Genomic DNA, 14,480 nt, shown 5'->3' on the forward strand with positions numbered 1-14,480 from the left:
CGCGCCGTTGCACCCGCTCCCGAGCCATGGTGAGTAACGGCCGCGGAGGGGTGAGGGGAAAGAGTATGAAACCTGCCTCGCGGGGAAGGGGCGCGCGCTGTATCACTCGCTCCCCTCCCCCGTCCGCACTTTGGCCCAGGGCGCTGTGAGGAAAAAACCTTCCCCAGGGGACCACGCGTCATGGCCGCCGAGTCCGCAGGGAGGGCGGAGCGTCCCGCACCTGGCGTCAGCCGGCGTTAACTCTGGAGCCTAATGGTGGCTGTGGCCACTTAACGGCCTAATGCTGGGGTGGGGGTTGGCCTCTGCTGGGGATTAGAAGGAACTGCTGAGGAAGACCAATGTCTTTGATTAGTTGTTGTTTGTCAGGTCATGCCTAAGACCCATCACCACCGAGCCTGCATTGTGCTAGATGCTGTACAAACACAGAGTAGCAGTCACGCCTTGCCCCTAAGTGCTCACAGTCCAAGTAGCCAAGACAGACACAAGGTGGAGGAAGGGGTATATGTACAATCAAGTATAGCTATCCCCAAGTGTTCAAAAATCGTCAAGCAGGCCTAAAAATCATCAGACTTTTTTAAAAAAAAAAAAATCGTTTGGGGATCTTTTAATTACATTCTTGTTTCTGAGCACCTGGCTTATATTTGCTTCAGAAGTTCAGTTGTTTCTCTACATCCACGAGAACTAGACATTCAGAGGATTTTCTAATGACCACTGAGATTCTCAGATAATCCTTTGGCTGCTGGAGAGTGCCTGTCTTTAAGAAAAACACCAGTATCTCAAGCCTTGTGCTAAAGTCAGGAGAGTTGGCAACAGTGATAAGTCACAGGGAGAAGGTGGAGAGACCCAAAGAAGAGGAAAGACTGGTAATGAAGAGAAACCAAGGGTAGAAGTAGTGGTAGCCCTAAAAGGAAGCATAACTTTCCAGTGTGATAAAATACTGAATAGATATTAACTAAAAGGTATGTTTATTACATACACACAATACTCTACCCTCTATCTCTGTGGAAACCTCCCACTGACATTAGAGGAATGTATACAAGGATGACATATAGGTCTGAATCTATTTCCTGGCCCTATACAGACCATAATTATAAGTGGAATTCTGCCTTTTCCACAGAATGGGCTTTAGAGGCACACTTAATAGTTTAACTCACAAGCTACTGGGCTGCAGGAATGGGGACCTGGATTTTAAACGTTGCATTTGTACCACTATTCTCCTGGTCACAATTAGCAGTAGTGACATATATGTCTGCATACTCAGTCTTGCATCTCATTTTCTGATAATTCCAGACCTAAGATTCCAAAATGCAAACAATATTAAAAGCATATCCTGGCAGCTGATACCTTCTTACACCAATGTATCCCAAATGCTGCATAACATGTTACATTATTTGATTTACATTTTAAAATTAAAAAGCAAGGAGGGGAAGGTTAAGCTTATACTATAATTTACACAATGAAAATGTTCTTTTTTTTTTTTTTTAACATCTGAGTTCTCAATAGTAGAGCGGATTGGAAAAATGTTATATATTTTTTTCACAGTTGTATAGAGAGCTGTAGAATATATTTCCAACAAGATAGTGCTTCAGCTTGCTGAGGAATTCAGGATGCTGAGAGGCTGGGATGGTTTATTGTATGTGGTAGTGATTCAGTTGACAATTTCATTATGAATAACTGGGCTAGAAATAAATATCTATATATATATATTTTTTTTTTTTTTAATGGACTGTTGTCTAACGATATATGGGAAGCTACATTTGCCTGTCCTGAGGAATTTCCAGCTGCCCATTTCCCTGTTTCCCAGCTTGAACTTTCTGTCAGACATGCCCCGATGTTCAGAGTGCAGTTACTTAAGAACACCTATGAGAGCACAGCTGAAAATCATATGCTGTAATCAGTCTGTAATTCATGTTTAATGTATAATTCTACAGTACACAAATACCTATCTGCAGTTGACACTTAGAACCTGTGAAGTGTGCTTCTTTTTGATGATGCAGTACATGTGGCAAGAACACATTTAATTTTGGTTTGCTTTTTAAGCCCAGCTGTTCAAGAGTATGTAACATTTTCTGAAATTTTATAGCAAAGAATATGTGTGTATGTTCTGGGGAGGAAGGGGGTTCCTTAGAAAAGTATTTAATATATTTTTTTATAACCAGAACATAACTTTCATTTTGCAGCCTCACAGAAGGAAGAAACCCTTTATAGAGAAAAAGAAAGCTGTAACATTTCACCTGGTACACAGAAGTCAGAGGGACCCTTTGGCAGCTGATGATACTGCACCTCAGAGAGTTCTGTTGCCTTCGCAGAAGGTAAATGCTCACTTCTATCACGGAAGCTTGGATTAGAAATTAATATTGCAGGAGAGTAAAATGATTATAAGATTTTACTATTCAGAGTCATAACTTGAGAAAAAGGGGGATGTTTTGGAAATAGGTTTTAGTTAGAAGATTGGACTGAAATTTACCACAGTCTAAGAGGCTGGATGTTTGTGTTGTTGAGAACACACTCAAATCTTTATAATTTTTTACACTCCTATACAGGAAAGTCCTCAGCATTTTACTAAACACTTCTAGTGAGAGAATTTTACCTAGCCAGAGGTAGTTATGGTGGACGCAAGAGAGGGGGGTGTGCAGAACCCATCAGGGAGGTCCAGGGACAATGTACCATTGATAAATCCTCGAATTTAGGAGCTCGAGGCTCCCAGCCTCAAAATTAAACCATGCTGCCTCTGTGTAGCGAACAGTCATAACAAATCTCTATGCACTGAATGTGTGTTTGAATAGCTTCTGTACACACAGAGATTTGTAAAAGTTTTGTAAGTAAATATTTTGCTTATGGGCACTCATGGGCTGAACACCTTGTTAAGTGTGTGTTGGATTGTTTTTAAAACAAAAGTTTAGTTGTACTACAAAACTGATCTTTTCTTATGTGTTTTTATAAAAAGGTTTCCTCCTCAACCCTTTAGACTAAGGTTGTTTCATTTCTGTTTTTTATCTGTTTGGGTGGTTTTTTTTCCTGTAAGATATCCTTGTTTTTCAAGGTGAAGATTCCCAGGTTATGTATTTGAGATCCATATTATTGCTAATGAATTTGAATCTGACCTAATTTATTAATCCTAATCTTGTTTACAATCTCAAGGGAGATGAGGAACAGAAGAGAGAAGAGCAGAGGAAATATGGGGTGTTTTTTGATGATGACTATGACTACTTGCAGCATCTAAAAGAAGCCTCTGGTCCCTCAGAGCTAGTCCTGTCTGATGTGTCTGGTCAACAGAACACGATTATAGTGAGAGGGGAAGGAGAGAGAGAGGAAGAAAATCAACAAATTCCAGTAAGTATGATATTTGGTGCACTGTTGACCATTCTTGTGTTGTATCTTGCTGAGTTTAACATCCTGCAAATCCAGCTACATGTTTAAATTTAATAACCTTGTTCAACAAGTGTTCATGTGGTTATAAGTTACTTATGAAGGATTCTGTTTTTCCCAGGCACGTTTGCCTATGATCAAATAGGAAGTTTGGTATGCCAAAGTATTATAATGGCAATTAATGATCCATTCGTTATTTAGAAGCTGCAAAGCACTTCATAGAATATCAGGGTTGGAAGGGACCTCAGGAGGTCATCTAGTCCAACCCCCTGCTCAAAGCAGGACCAATCCCCAATTAAATCATCCCAGCCAGGGCTTTGTCAAGCCTGACCTTAAAAACTTCTAAGGAAGGAGATTCTACCACCTCCCTAGGTAACGCATTCCAGTGTTTCACCACCCTCCTAGTGAAAAAGTTTTTCCTAATATCCAACCTAAACCTCCCCCACTGCAACTTGAGACCATTACTCCTTGTCCTGTCCTCTTCTACCACTGAGAATAGTCTAGAACCATCCTCTCTGGAACCACCTCTCAGGTAGTTGAAAGCAGCTATCAAATCCCCCCTCATTCTTCTCTTCTGCAGACTAAACAATCCCAGTTCCCTCAGCCTCTTCTCATAAGTCATGTGTTCCAGACCCCTAATCATTTTTGTTGCCCTTCGCTGGACTCTCTCCAATTTATCCACATCCTTCTTGTAGTGTGGGGCCCAAAACTGGACACAGTACTCCAGATGAGGCCTCACGAATGCTGAATAGAGGGGGATGATCACGTCCCTCGATCTGCTCGCTGTGCCCCTACTTATACATCCCAAAATGCCATTGGCCTTCTTGGCAACAAGGGCACATTGCTGACTCATATCCAGCTTCTCGTCCATTGTCACCCCTAGGTCCTTTTCCGCAGAACTGCTGCCTAGCCATTCGGTCCCTAGTCTGTAGTGGTGCATGGGATTCTTCCGTCCTAAGTGCAGGACCCTGCACATATCCTTATTGAACCTCATCAGATTTCTTTTGGACCAATCCTCCAATTTGTCTAGGTCCCTCTGTATCCTATCCCTGCCCTCCAGCGTATCTACCATTCCTTCTAGTTTAGTATCATCCGCAGATTTGCTGAGAGTGCAATCCACACCATCCTCCAGATCATTTATGAAGATATTGAACAAAACCGACCCCTGGGGCACTCCACTTGACACCGGCTGCCAACTAGACATGGAGCCATTGATCATTAACCGTTGAGCCCGACAATCTAGCCAGCTTTCTACCCATCTTATAGTGCATTCATCCAGCCCATACTTCTTTAACTTGCTGACGAGAATACTGTGGGAGACCGTGTCAAAAGCTTTGCTAAAGTCAAGAAACAATACATCCACAGAACCAGTTTTCTCATCATAGAAGGCGATTAAATTAGTCAGGCATGACCTTCCCTTGGTGAATCCATGCTGACTGTTCCTGATCACTTTCCTCTCATGTAAGTGCTTCAGGATTGATTCTTTGAGGACCTGCTCCATGATTTTTCCGGGGACTGAGGTGAGGCTGACTGGCCTGTAGTTCCCAGGATCCTCCTCCTTCCCTTTTTTAAAGATTGACACTACATTAGCCTTTTTCCAGTCATCCGGGACTTCCCCCATTCACCACGAGTTTTCAAAGATAATGGCCAATGGCTCTGCAATCGCAGCCACCAATTCCTTTAGCACTCTCGGATGCAACTCGTCCAGCCCCATGGACTTGTGCATGTCCAGCTTTTCTAAGTAGTCCCTAACCACCTCTTTCTCCACAGAGGGCTGGCCATCTACTCCCCATGCTGTGATGCCCAGCGCAGCAGTCTGGGAGCTGACCTTGTTAGTGAAGACAGAGGCAAAAAAAGCATTGAGTACATTAGCTTTTTCCACATCCTCTGTCACTAGGTTGCCTCCCTCATTCAGGAAGGGGCCCACACTTTCTTTGGCTTTCTTCTTGTTGCCAACATACCTGAAGAAACCCTTCTTGTTACTCTTGACATCTCTTGCTAGCTGCAGCTCCAGGTGCGATTTGGCCCTCCTGATTTCATTCCTACATGCCCGAGCAATATTTTTATACTCTTCCCTGGTCACATGTCCAACCTTCCACTTCTTGTAAGCTTCTTTTTTATGTTTAAGATCCGCTAGGATTTCACCTTTAAGCCAAGCTGGTCGCCTGCCATATTTACTATTCTTTCGACACATCGGGATGGTTTGTCCCTGTAACCTCAACAGGGATTCCTTGAAATACAGCCATATACTTATATGATTTTCATCATGACAGTGAGGGTTCTTGTGTGACCCAAAAGGGATGGGATCCCATAATAGTTGTATGAAAAAAAAGTGTGAGTTGCTCACGCTACTTTTGCATTTGTTTACAATTATTATAAAACACTCAGATGCTGCAGTAATGGATTGTGAAGAAATCTTAAATAAGTAGTAATAAACTAGAAACTATGTCAAATATTGGTAAAAAAGTAATGAAACAGAATCTGGGGAAAATACAGGTGAATACTTCCAATGTTGAGTACAGTGAAGTCTTGACATTCAGTAGTGTGCCAGAACAATGTATGTTACTGGTTTGGAAAGCTATTAGGTAACCTCTGACACATAGTGGAGTATGCAAGAACAGTGTACAAACTGAATCAACAATAGCTTATTTTAAGGGCCTGGGGAAGTGTGGCTCTACAGAGTTTTTCAGTATTGATGAAAACTGGCATATATGCCAGTTTTCAAAACTAAGTATATTTTGACCACATTATAAAAAGTTCCATAAAATGAATTACTTTGGAAGCACTGTTTTTCAGTTTAAAGTCTTCCACATAGAAAGGGCTTTAGAAGAGAAATCTTAAAAATGGTCTTTAGTAATGCTCATGCTATTAAGGAAGTAGAAAGTTGCTTCTGGTTATTTCCTGCACAACCATTTCCTCAGTCACATCTTGAAAGATTTTCAAACAATCTTTGTACTCAGGGAATATACATACTAAGGGCAAAAATTCTCATTGGCTAACTTCCATTACTTAGTCCAGTAAAGAAACAAGGTGAATGAGGTAATATATTTTATAGGACCAACTTCTGTAGGTGAAAAATACAAGCTTTTGAGCTATACAGAGTTCTTCTCAAGTCCACTAAGAAACTTCAGACATAGTTAAAATCCTGTTTTCTCCAGGTAAGTAAGCAGTAATTTTCAAAGGTTTGTCTCTTTGTCAGAGTACTCAAAACATATGATCACTCTTGCATCTTTAAGACTATTTTAAATAACTCTTTTGTTTCCTTTTTTGTTTAAAGGCTCCCGCTATTAAGTTGCCTTCCTCAGTGTTTGCCTCAGAGTTTGAAGAGGATGTGGGACTGTTAAATAAAGCTGCTCCTGTTTCAGGTACCATACAACTCTTTACCTGTTCTTCTTTTGTGAAGCTAATGGTCCTCTTGGCGAAATTATTTTTGTTAAACATTAAGGTTGTTCATCTGTTGATTAATATGAACCTTGCATATTTGATATTCTTGTCTTGCTTCAGGTACTGCTCAATAGCAGAGAGAAGAATGTCTCCAAATTGAGGAGAACTAAAAAGTGAATCGAGATTTATTTTCCTCAGTAATTGAGTTGGTGCCTTTCTTTGGCATTATATAATAACTGGTTCTAATCCTTGGCCTTGTTATACTGTGCAGGAAACCCTAGTTGGGAAAGGAAGAAGAGAGGGAAAATCCTTCCTTCTGAGGGCTTTTTTTTTTTTTTTAGGGATTTTGTCAGTTTTTTAATGCCCCATTCCTTTATTGGGATATGTGCAAGTATATCTTTGTGCACCTGTAGAGTCCCACAGAAGTTCATCTACATGCATCCCAATATAGAACTGGGGCTTCGCTCTCCAAGTTTGTCTTCCTTTAAAGGAAAGTAAATTCCATTCAGCATCCAGTGTTTAAACTGTAGCATGATTTAAGTCTTCATTGTTACAAAGATGCACAGTGTGCTTGTGCTTGCGTAATATACCTGTGTGTGCCATTCTGCTATAGCATCTATCACACGTTCTCTGCTTGGCGGTTAAGAATGGGAGTTTTAATGACAACTGTGCCACAAACTGAAGTAGAGGATTAGTTTTGTGTCGTGTGTGTGTGTGTGTGTAATTTAGAAAGTTAGTTGTTGTTTTTTTTTATATTGTCTGCAAAGGAGGATGTATGTACTCCAAACATAGGAGAAGCAGTCATCCAAATCAGAATAAATCATGTATAATTGGTAAGAAAAGTCACATGTTATCATGTGTTCAGACTATTGGACCACACATTTGTCTGACTTCTAATGAGCAGAGTTGTTTTTAATTGAAACATTGTACGCTGTCAGATTCAACTCAGCAACTTTGTGCTGTGCCTCTAATGAATTCTTAAAAATTCTTCCCCTCCTCCCCAAAAAGGGGTTATTATCTGAGCTCAGCAAATAGCTCCATTTAGTACAAATTAGCATTTATAGTTGGGAACCCTTGTTTCAGGGTAGTGGCTTGTGGATGTGATGCCTATTTTAAAGCATTCTTTTCCATTGTAGGACCCCGTTTGGATTTTGACCCTGATATTGTCGCAGCTCTTGATGACGACTTTGACTTCAATAATCCAGATAATCTTCTCGAAGATGACTTTGTCCTAAAGGCCAATGAGCCAGGGAAAGAGGACTGGAAAGGAGAGGATAGTCGGTATATGGAGCTTTGCAGAACTCTTTAATGTCATAACAAATAATGCAGCGTTGTCCCTAGTTTGTTTGGTTTTTTTTGTTTTTTTTAATCTGTTTGAAACAACAGCACTAAATTTACTAAGTAAATTCCATATATTTGTGAACAGGATTGTGAGATCTAAACTGTGTTTCCAAACCTAACGCAATCTCAAAACACTTCCAGTATTATAGGCAGTAGTATTACAGGTGGTCGTTGTAGTGTGTTTATAAGACCTTGGAAAACATCTTGCTACCCATGATGCTAGAAATAATATGAAGTGAGGTATTAGCTATTGGTACCACTTCTTTCATAAGGACATGCATAGTTTTACTTGTATTAATATTCCATATTCCAGTATTCCTTTGCTTTCTCTCTCTTTTCTGGTCCCGTTTCCTGATATATAACTAACCAGAAATGCTGCATTTGGAACACCAAGGGAACGACCAAGTGTGAAAGCATTTTTTTCTGTCCACCCTAATCAAATATTTATTGGTACATAGATTTTAACTTCGGGAGCACTTTTACTACTAAACATTTAGACTTCTTGTATCTACGTGAGAAGAATTTTTTTTTTAACTTAATTGGCATAAGTTTATGAAGTGATAAAATAACACTGGGTAGACTGAGAGGCTATACTGATTTCTTAAGTGGCTGATCTACATATATATTATACTCAGGGGCTCTGATACTGAGGATGAAGATGAGTGGGAGGATATGGATGATGATGGAAAGGACAACAATGGTAGTGATGAAGATTATGATTCAGAGGGTCCTTTGTCAGATGATGAGGGAGTTAGTGGAGAGATGAAAGAGTTTCTTTTCATGCAAGAGGAGACAAAGAGCCGTTTCACTGAATACTCCATGACTTCATCCGTAATGAGACGGAATGAACAGTTGACCCTGCTAGATGAGAGATTTGAGAAGGTAAGGCAACTTACTGATAAAAATGCTAAGAAGCCCTAAACATGAGAGACATGACATTTTTAAAGCTATTTCTATGTGCTTTTTGCCCCATCCTGCTCTCCCTCACCCCAAATCCTGTAAGCCAGTGGTTTTCAAACCTTTTAGGCTGCATACCCCTTTCTAAATAAGGTAGTCTACTGTACATCCCCATCTGAGATAGACGGAGGTGATGTTTGGGGGGGGGGAGCCATGCAGGGTCACATGGACACCCCCCCCCCCCAAATTCTGTTTGCCACTTAGCAACAGCTTCTAGAGATTTTCAAACTATGGGGGACGTCCAGGGAGACACGGAGGAATGTTCGGGGGGGGCGGGGGCGGCAAGTGGCTACGTCATGTGTCTTGGTCCAGGCCTGCATGGCAGGGCTCGGGGAGAGAGCACCACCTCTGCTCCCTGACTCACCTCAGTGGGCCACCCAGCCTGACGGTTACAACCAAAAATTGTAACTCAAGACAGGGGTTACAAAAAGTTTGAAAACAGCCCCCTAATTCAGCGTTCCTCTGCCCCCACCCCACCCCCCCGCCCCCTCCAGGGAACACCCACTACAGTTTGAAAATGTCTGATTCTCTGTCATGTATAGAAAGGACATGTACACCAATGCAGCTGCGGTTTTAATTTAAAGGAGATTAAACGCTGATTAGATGTGTTATCTGCCATTACAGGATTTTTCTCGCATACCCCAGTTTGAAAACCACTGCTAAGCTGATCACGTGCATAGACCATTATGCCTGTGCAACCTCTTGCTCCTTTAATTTCATAGTGGTGGCAGATGTCTGTTCTTCTCTGAAGATATTTTGCATTACAAGAAATGAGTTTGAGTATGAGTTTTAAATGGTTCTCATCCAATGCGTGGTTGTATTGTCTCATTCACATTAAAAGGCTGCAGGGATGTAATCCTAACTATGGATTTCCTCTTTTCCTGCCTCCAACAATTATAATAATTTCTATTGCTATGGGGAGATGTGGAATCTCAAGCAGTAAAGGGTATATCATTTGTCAAATCACATACTTCCATCTGTAAAGTGGGGATGGTATTTTAGTCCTATGAGATGGATTTGTAAGATATGTTTTTAAAGTGCTTGGATCTAATTGTATGAAAGGTGTGGTGGATGCATGAAGTCTAACTTTTCTACTAGGCAGTGGCAGTCTATTAATTTACTTAATTATCCCAAACAACGTCCCAAAAGAGAAATGATGAATAATTTGACTGTATAACATTACAAGATGATTCGTTTACTGTTGGTAGTCTCATGTCAATCGGAGGTAAAGGCGAAAATCTGCTGCAGGTCTACCCTTAGCTGCTGCTGCAACTACTACTATTACTGTATTTGTTTTGTAGACTTGTTTCAAAGAATTCTATGAGGGGAGAAGGAAATTACCATTACTGTTATCGTAATGCTGAGGAGACCTATTCCTGGAGCAGGACCTTACAGTGCCGAGCACAATGACAACACAGAACAGACAGTCTCTGCCCTGCAGAACTTTTTGTTGCATATAGTGTGAAAATGAATTTTTAACGTCAAGAGAAGCTTTTGAACAACATTGCATTTGTGAGATAAATGCAATCTAGACACACACATTCATCGTTCGTTTAGCTTTGTGTTTTTTCCTTTTTAGTTCTTTGAACAGTTTGATGACGATGAGATCGGAGCATTGGATAATGTGGAATTAGAAGGCTTTATTCACACCGACAGCACTCGGTTGCAAGAAGTCCTGAATGACTACTACAAAGAGAAAGCTAAGGAGTGTGTAGGATCACTTTTAGAGCTACTTATGTGAATCAGAACTAACTATAATTACATGTTACTAACTCTAGTTGCATGTTTCAGAGTAGCAGCCGTGTTAGTCTGTATTCGCAAAAAGAAAAGGAGGACTTGTGGCATCTTAGAGACTGACCAATTTATTTGAGCATAAGCTTTCGTGAGCTACAGCTCACTTCATCGGATGCATTCAGTGGAAAATACAGTGAGGAGATTTATATACACACAGAACGTGAAAAAATGGGTGTTATACACATTGTAAGGAGAGTGATCACTTAAGATGAGCTATTACCAGCAGGAGAGCGGGGGGGAGGAGGAAGAAAACCTTTTGTAGTGATAATCAAGGTGGGCCATTTCCAGCAGTTAACAAGAAGGTCTGAGGAACCGGGGGGGGGGGGGGGGGAGAAATAAACATAGGGAAATAGTTTTACTTTGTGTAATGACTCATCCACTCCCAGTCTCTATTCAAGCCTGAGTTAATTGTATCCAGTTTGCAAATTAATTCCAATTCAGCAGTCTCTCGTTGGAGTCTGTTTTTGAAGTCTTTTTTGTTGTAACATTACGACTTTTAGGTCAGAGATAGAGTGACCAGAGAGATTGAAGTGTTTTCCGACTGGTTTATGAATGTTATAATTCTTGACATCTGATTTGTGTCCATTTATTCTTTTACGTAGAGACTGTCCAGTTTGACCAATGTACATGGCAGAGGGGCATTGCTGGCACATGATGGCATATATCACATTGGTAGATGTGCAGGTGAACGAGCCTCTGATAGTGTGGCTGATGTGATTAGGCCCTATGATGTCCCCTGAATAGATATGTGGACACAGTTGGCAACGGGCTTTGTTGCAAGGATAGGTTCCTGGGTTAGTGGTCGTGTGTGTGTGTGTGTGTGTGTGTGTGTGTGTGGTTGCTGGTGAGTATTTGCTTCAGGTTGGGGGGCTGTCTGTAGGCAAGGACTGGCCTGTCTCCCAAGATTTGTGAGAGTGATGGGTCGTCCTTCAGGATACGTTGTAGATCCTTGATGATGCGTTGGAGAGGTTTTAGTTGGGGGCTGAAGGTTACGGCTAGTGGCATTCTGTTATTTTCTTTGTTGGGCCTGTCCTGTAGTAGGTGACTTCTGGGAACTCTTCTGGCTCTGTCAATCTGTTTCTTCACTTCAGCAGGTAGGTATTGTAGTTGTAAGAATGCTTGATAGAGATCTTGTAGGTGTTTGTCTGAGGGGTTGGAGCAAATGCGGTTGTATCGTAGAGCTTGGCTATAGACAATGGATCGTGTGGTGTGATCTGGGTGAAAGCTGGAGGCATGTAGGTAGGAATAGCGGTCAGTAGGTTTCCGGTATAGAGTGGTGGTTATGTGACCATCGCTTATTAGCACTGTAGTGTCCAGGAAGTGGATCTCTTGTGTGGACTGGTCCATGCTGAGGTTGATGGTAGGATGGAAATTGTTGAAATCATGGTGGAATTCCTCAAGGGCTTCTTTTCCATGGGTCCAGATGATGAAGATGTCATCAATGTAGCGCAAGTAGAGTAGGGGCATTAGGGGATGAGAGCTGAGGAAGCGTTCTAAGTCAGCCATAAAAATGTTGGCTTACTGTGGGGCCATGCAGGTATCCATAGCAGTGCCGCTGATTTGAAGGTATATATTGTCCCCAAATGTGAAATTGTGACTTTCAATTGTGACTCACCCGTAACTAAATTCAGCCACCAAGTTTGCCGTGACATTATCGGGGATACTGTTCCTGACGGCTTGTAGTCCATCTTTGTGTGGAATGTTGGTGTAGAGAGCTTATACATCCATAGTGGCCAGGATGGTGTTTTCAGGAAGATCACCGATGGATTGTAGTTTCCTCAGGAAGTCAGTGGTGTCTCGAAGACAGCTGGGAGTGCTGGTAGCATAGGGCCTGAGGAGGGAGTCTACATAGCCAGACAATCCTGTTCTCAGGGTGCCAATGCCTGAGATGATGGGGCATCCAGGATTTCCAGGTTTATGGATCTTGGTTAGCAGATAGAATACCCCTGGTCGGGGTTCCAGGGGTGTGTCTGTGCAGATTTGTTCTTGTGCTTTTTTCAGGGAGTTTCTTGAGCAAATGCTGTAGTGTCTTTTGGTAACCCTCAGTGGGATCAGAGGGTAATGGCTTGTAGAAAGTGGTGTTGGAGAGCTGCCGAGCAGCCTCTTGTTCATATTCCGACCTATTCATGATGACGACAGCACCTCCTTTATCAGCCTTTTTGATTATGAATGCATCCGATGAAGTGAGCTGTAGCTCACGAAAGCTTATGCTCAAATAAATTGGTTAGTCTCTAAGGTGCCACAAGTACTCCTTTTCCAGTTACATGTAATCTCACTTATTAAGATAAAATCTATCTAAGTTTTAATTTACTTTGGAGACAATATTTTTGTTTGTAGAATGTAATTAGTTTAGTGTTTGTAAAGTATTCATATTTTTATTTAGCAGTGGATTTCAGTTGAATTGCGTGGTGATGCGGAGTGGGTTTTTTGGTGCTTGAAGTCTTGTTGAAAAGGGGACATAATTGTATCCCACTTAACTACAGCTAATGTTCAGAGGCCGCCTTAGCCCTTCTGATTTGCAAGGAAGTTACTGATTTGGACTGAGGTTTTCCCCTACCATGTGTCTTTCTGTTGTTGCTGTTGTAATTGACCCTGCAGCAGAGTATCTTCATCTGCTGATATGGTACAGCAGAACCTGTTAGGTACATAGTGGAATGATTTGTGTATCTTACCTAGTTGAACACTTATGACCCAATCCTTTGCATTCAGATTTGGGGGGGACGACAGTCAGCCAGCCAGTTGGTTCACTGATGTTTCCTCCTTCCTGCATTAAGGTGTGCCAAATATTCTTGACAGTAGAGGCAGCTTTCTTAGCAATCTACCTCTGACAGTGCAAATATTTAAATAGTCTGGTTATTTTGGAGATTTGTGGGATAGGGGAAAGGAAAAGAAATTCCCATGTCATATTACTGAGTGGTTTGTTTTGTTTAACACATGTAGGAATGTTTTTCCTGTCTTTTGTTTTTTTTTAATATAGTCACAGATTTAAATAAAAGGGGTGGAGGGAAAGGGTTAGCCCTTCATTCTTTTTTTCAGTGTTAAGAAGTTATAGTGAAATTCTTATTTTTCTTTTCCCTGACTCCCACCCTCTCTTCTTACCTTCTTTAAAAGCTGTGTGAAACCCGATGCTCTTGAACCAAGAAAGGATTTAGATTCTCCCCTTAATGAGAAGGGTGAGGAAGAAGAAGAAATCATAACTTTAGTTATTGAGGAACCCAAAGAGAAGTGGGATTGTGAATCCATTTTGAGTAAGTATGTGAGGCTCTTACCATCCCTGGAAAAAGTAAAGCAGATGGTATATTGTCTTGTTACTTATAGCAAGGTTTCTAGTTAAATAGCTTCTGCATTTCTCTGTGCTTTTGAGAGTGCATAACAGCATACGTTCTCATTAAAGAAATTTGGCCAAGTGTGTATTAAGTGCACTAAAAGATAACTACTTGCCATGAGTCTTTCAAATTTAATGTATAACTTTTTTAAAAATTGCTATGTAAAATGGAGGTGGTATTTTTCAGTGTACAACCCTCCCTTATCTTCATTTTCTTTCTTGCCTTAGGTACATACTCAAACTTGTATAATCATCCAAAACTTATTGAGGAGCCAGCAAAGGTAAAATCATTAGGTTTATTTTCTATATT

At 41.1% G+C, this 14,480-nt stretch overlaps 1 protein-coding gene across 1 annotated transcript in view; it reads left to right on the plus strand.

Annotated features, from left to right (window-relative positions):
- Positions 1-14,480, plus strand: part of LTV1 (LTV1 ribosome biogenesis factor) — a 20,837-nt gene continuing 6,357 nt past the window's right edge. Inside the window, exons 1-9 of the mRNA XM_074948545.1 lie at positions 1-29; positions 2,181-2,312; positions 3,142-3,333; positions 6,647-6,734; positions 7,890-8,034; positions 8,730-8,976; positions 10,631-10,758; positions 13,957-14,093; positions 14,399-14,451. Coding sequence (XP_074804646.1) covers positions 27-29; positions 2,181-2,312; positions 3,142-3,333; positions 6,647-6,734; positions 7,890-8,034; positions 8,730-8,976; positions 10,631-10,758; positions 13,957-14,093; positions 14,399-14,451 — 1,125 coding nt within the window. The 5' untranslated portion in view covers positions 1-26. The remainder of the gene's footprint in view (positions 30-2,180; positions 2,313-3,141; positions 3,334-6,646; positions 6,735-7,889; positions 8,035-8,729; positions 8,977-10,630; positions 10,759-13,956; positions 14,094-14,398; positions 14,452-14,480) is intronic.

This window comes from Natator depressus, chromosome 3, assembly GCF_965152275.1.
Source record: "Natator depressus isolate rNatDep1 chromosome 3, rNatDep2.hap1, whole genome shotgun sequence".
Lineage (NCBI taxonomy): Eukaryota > Metazoa > Chordata > Testudines > Cheloniidae > Natator > Natator depressus.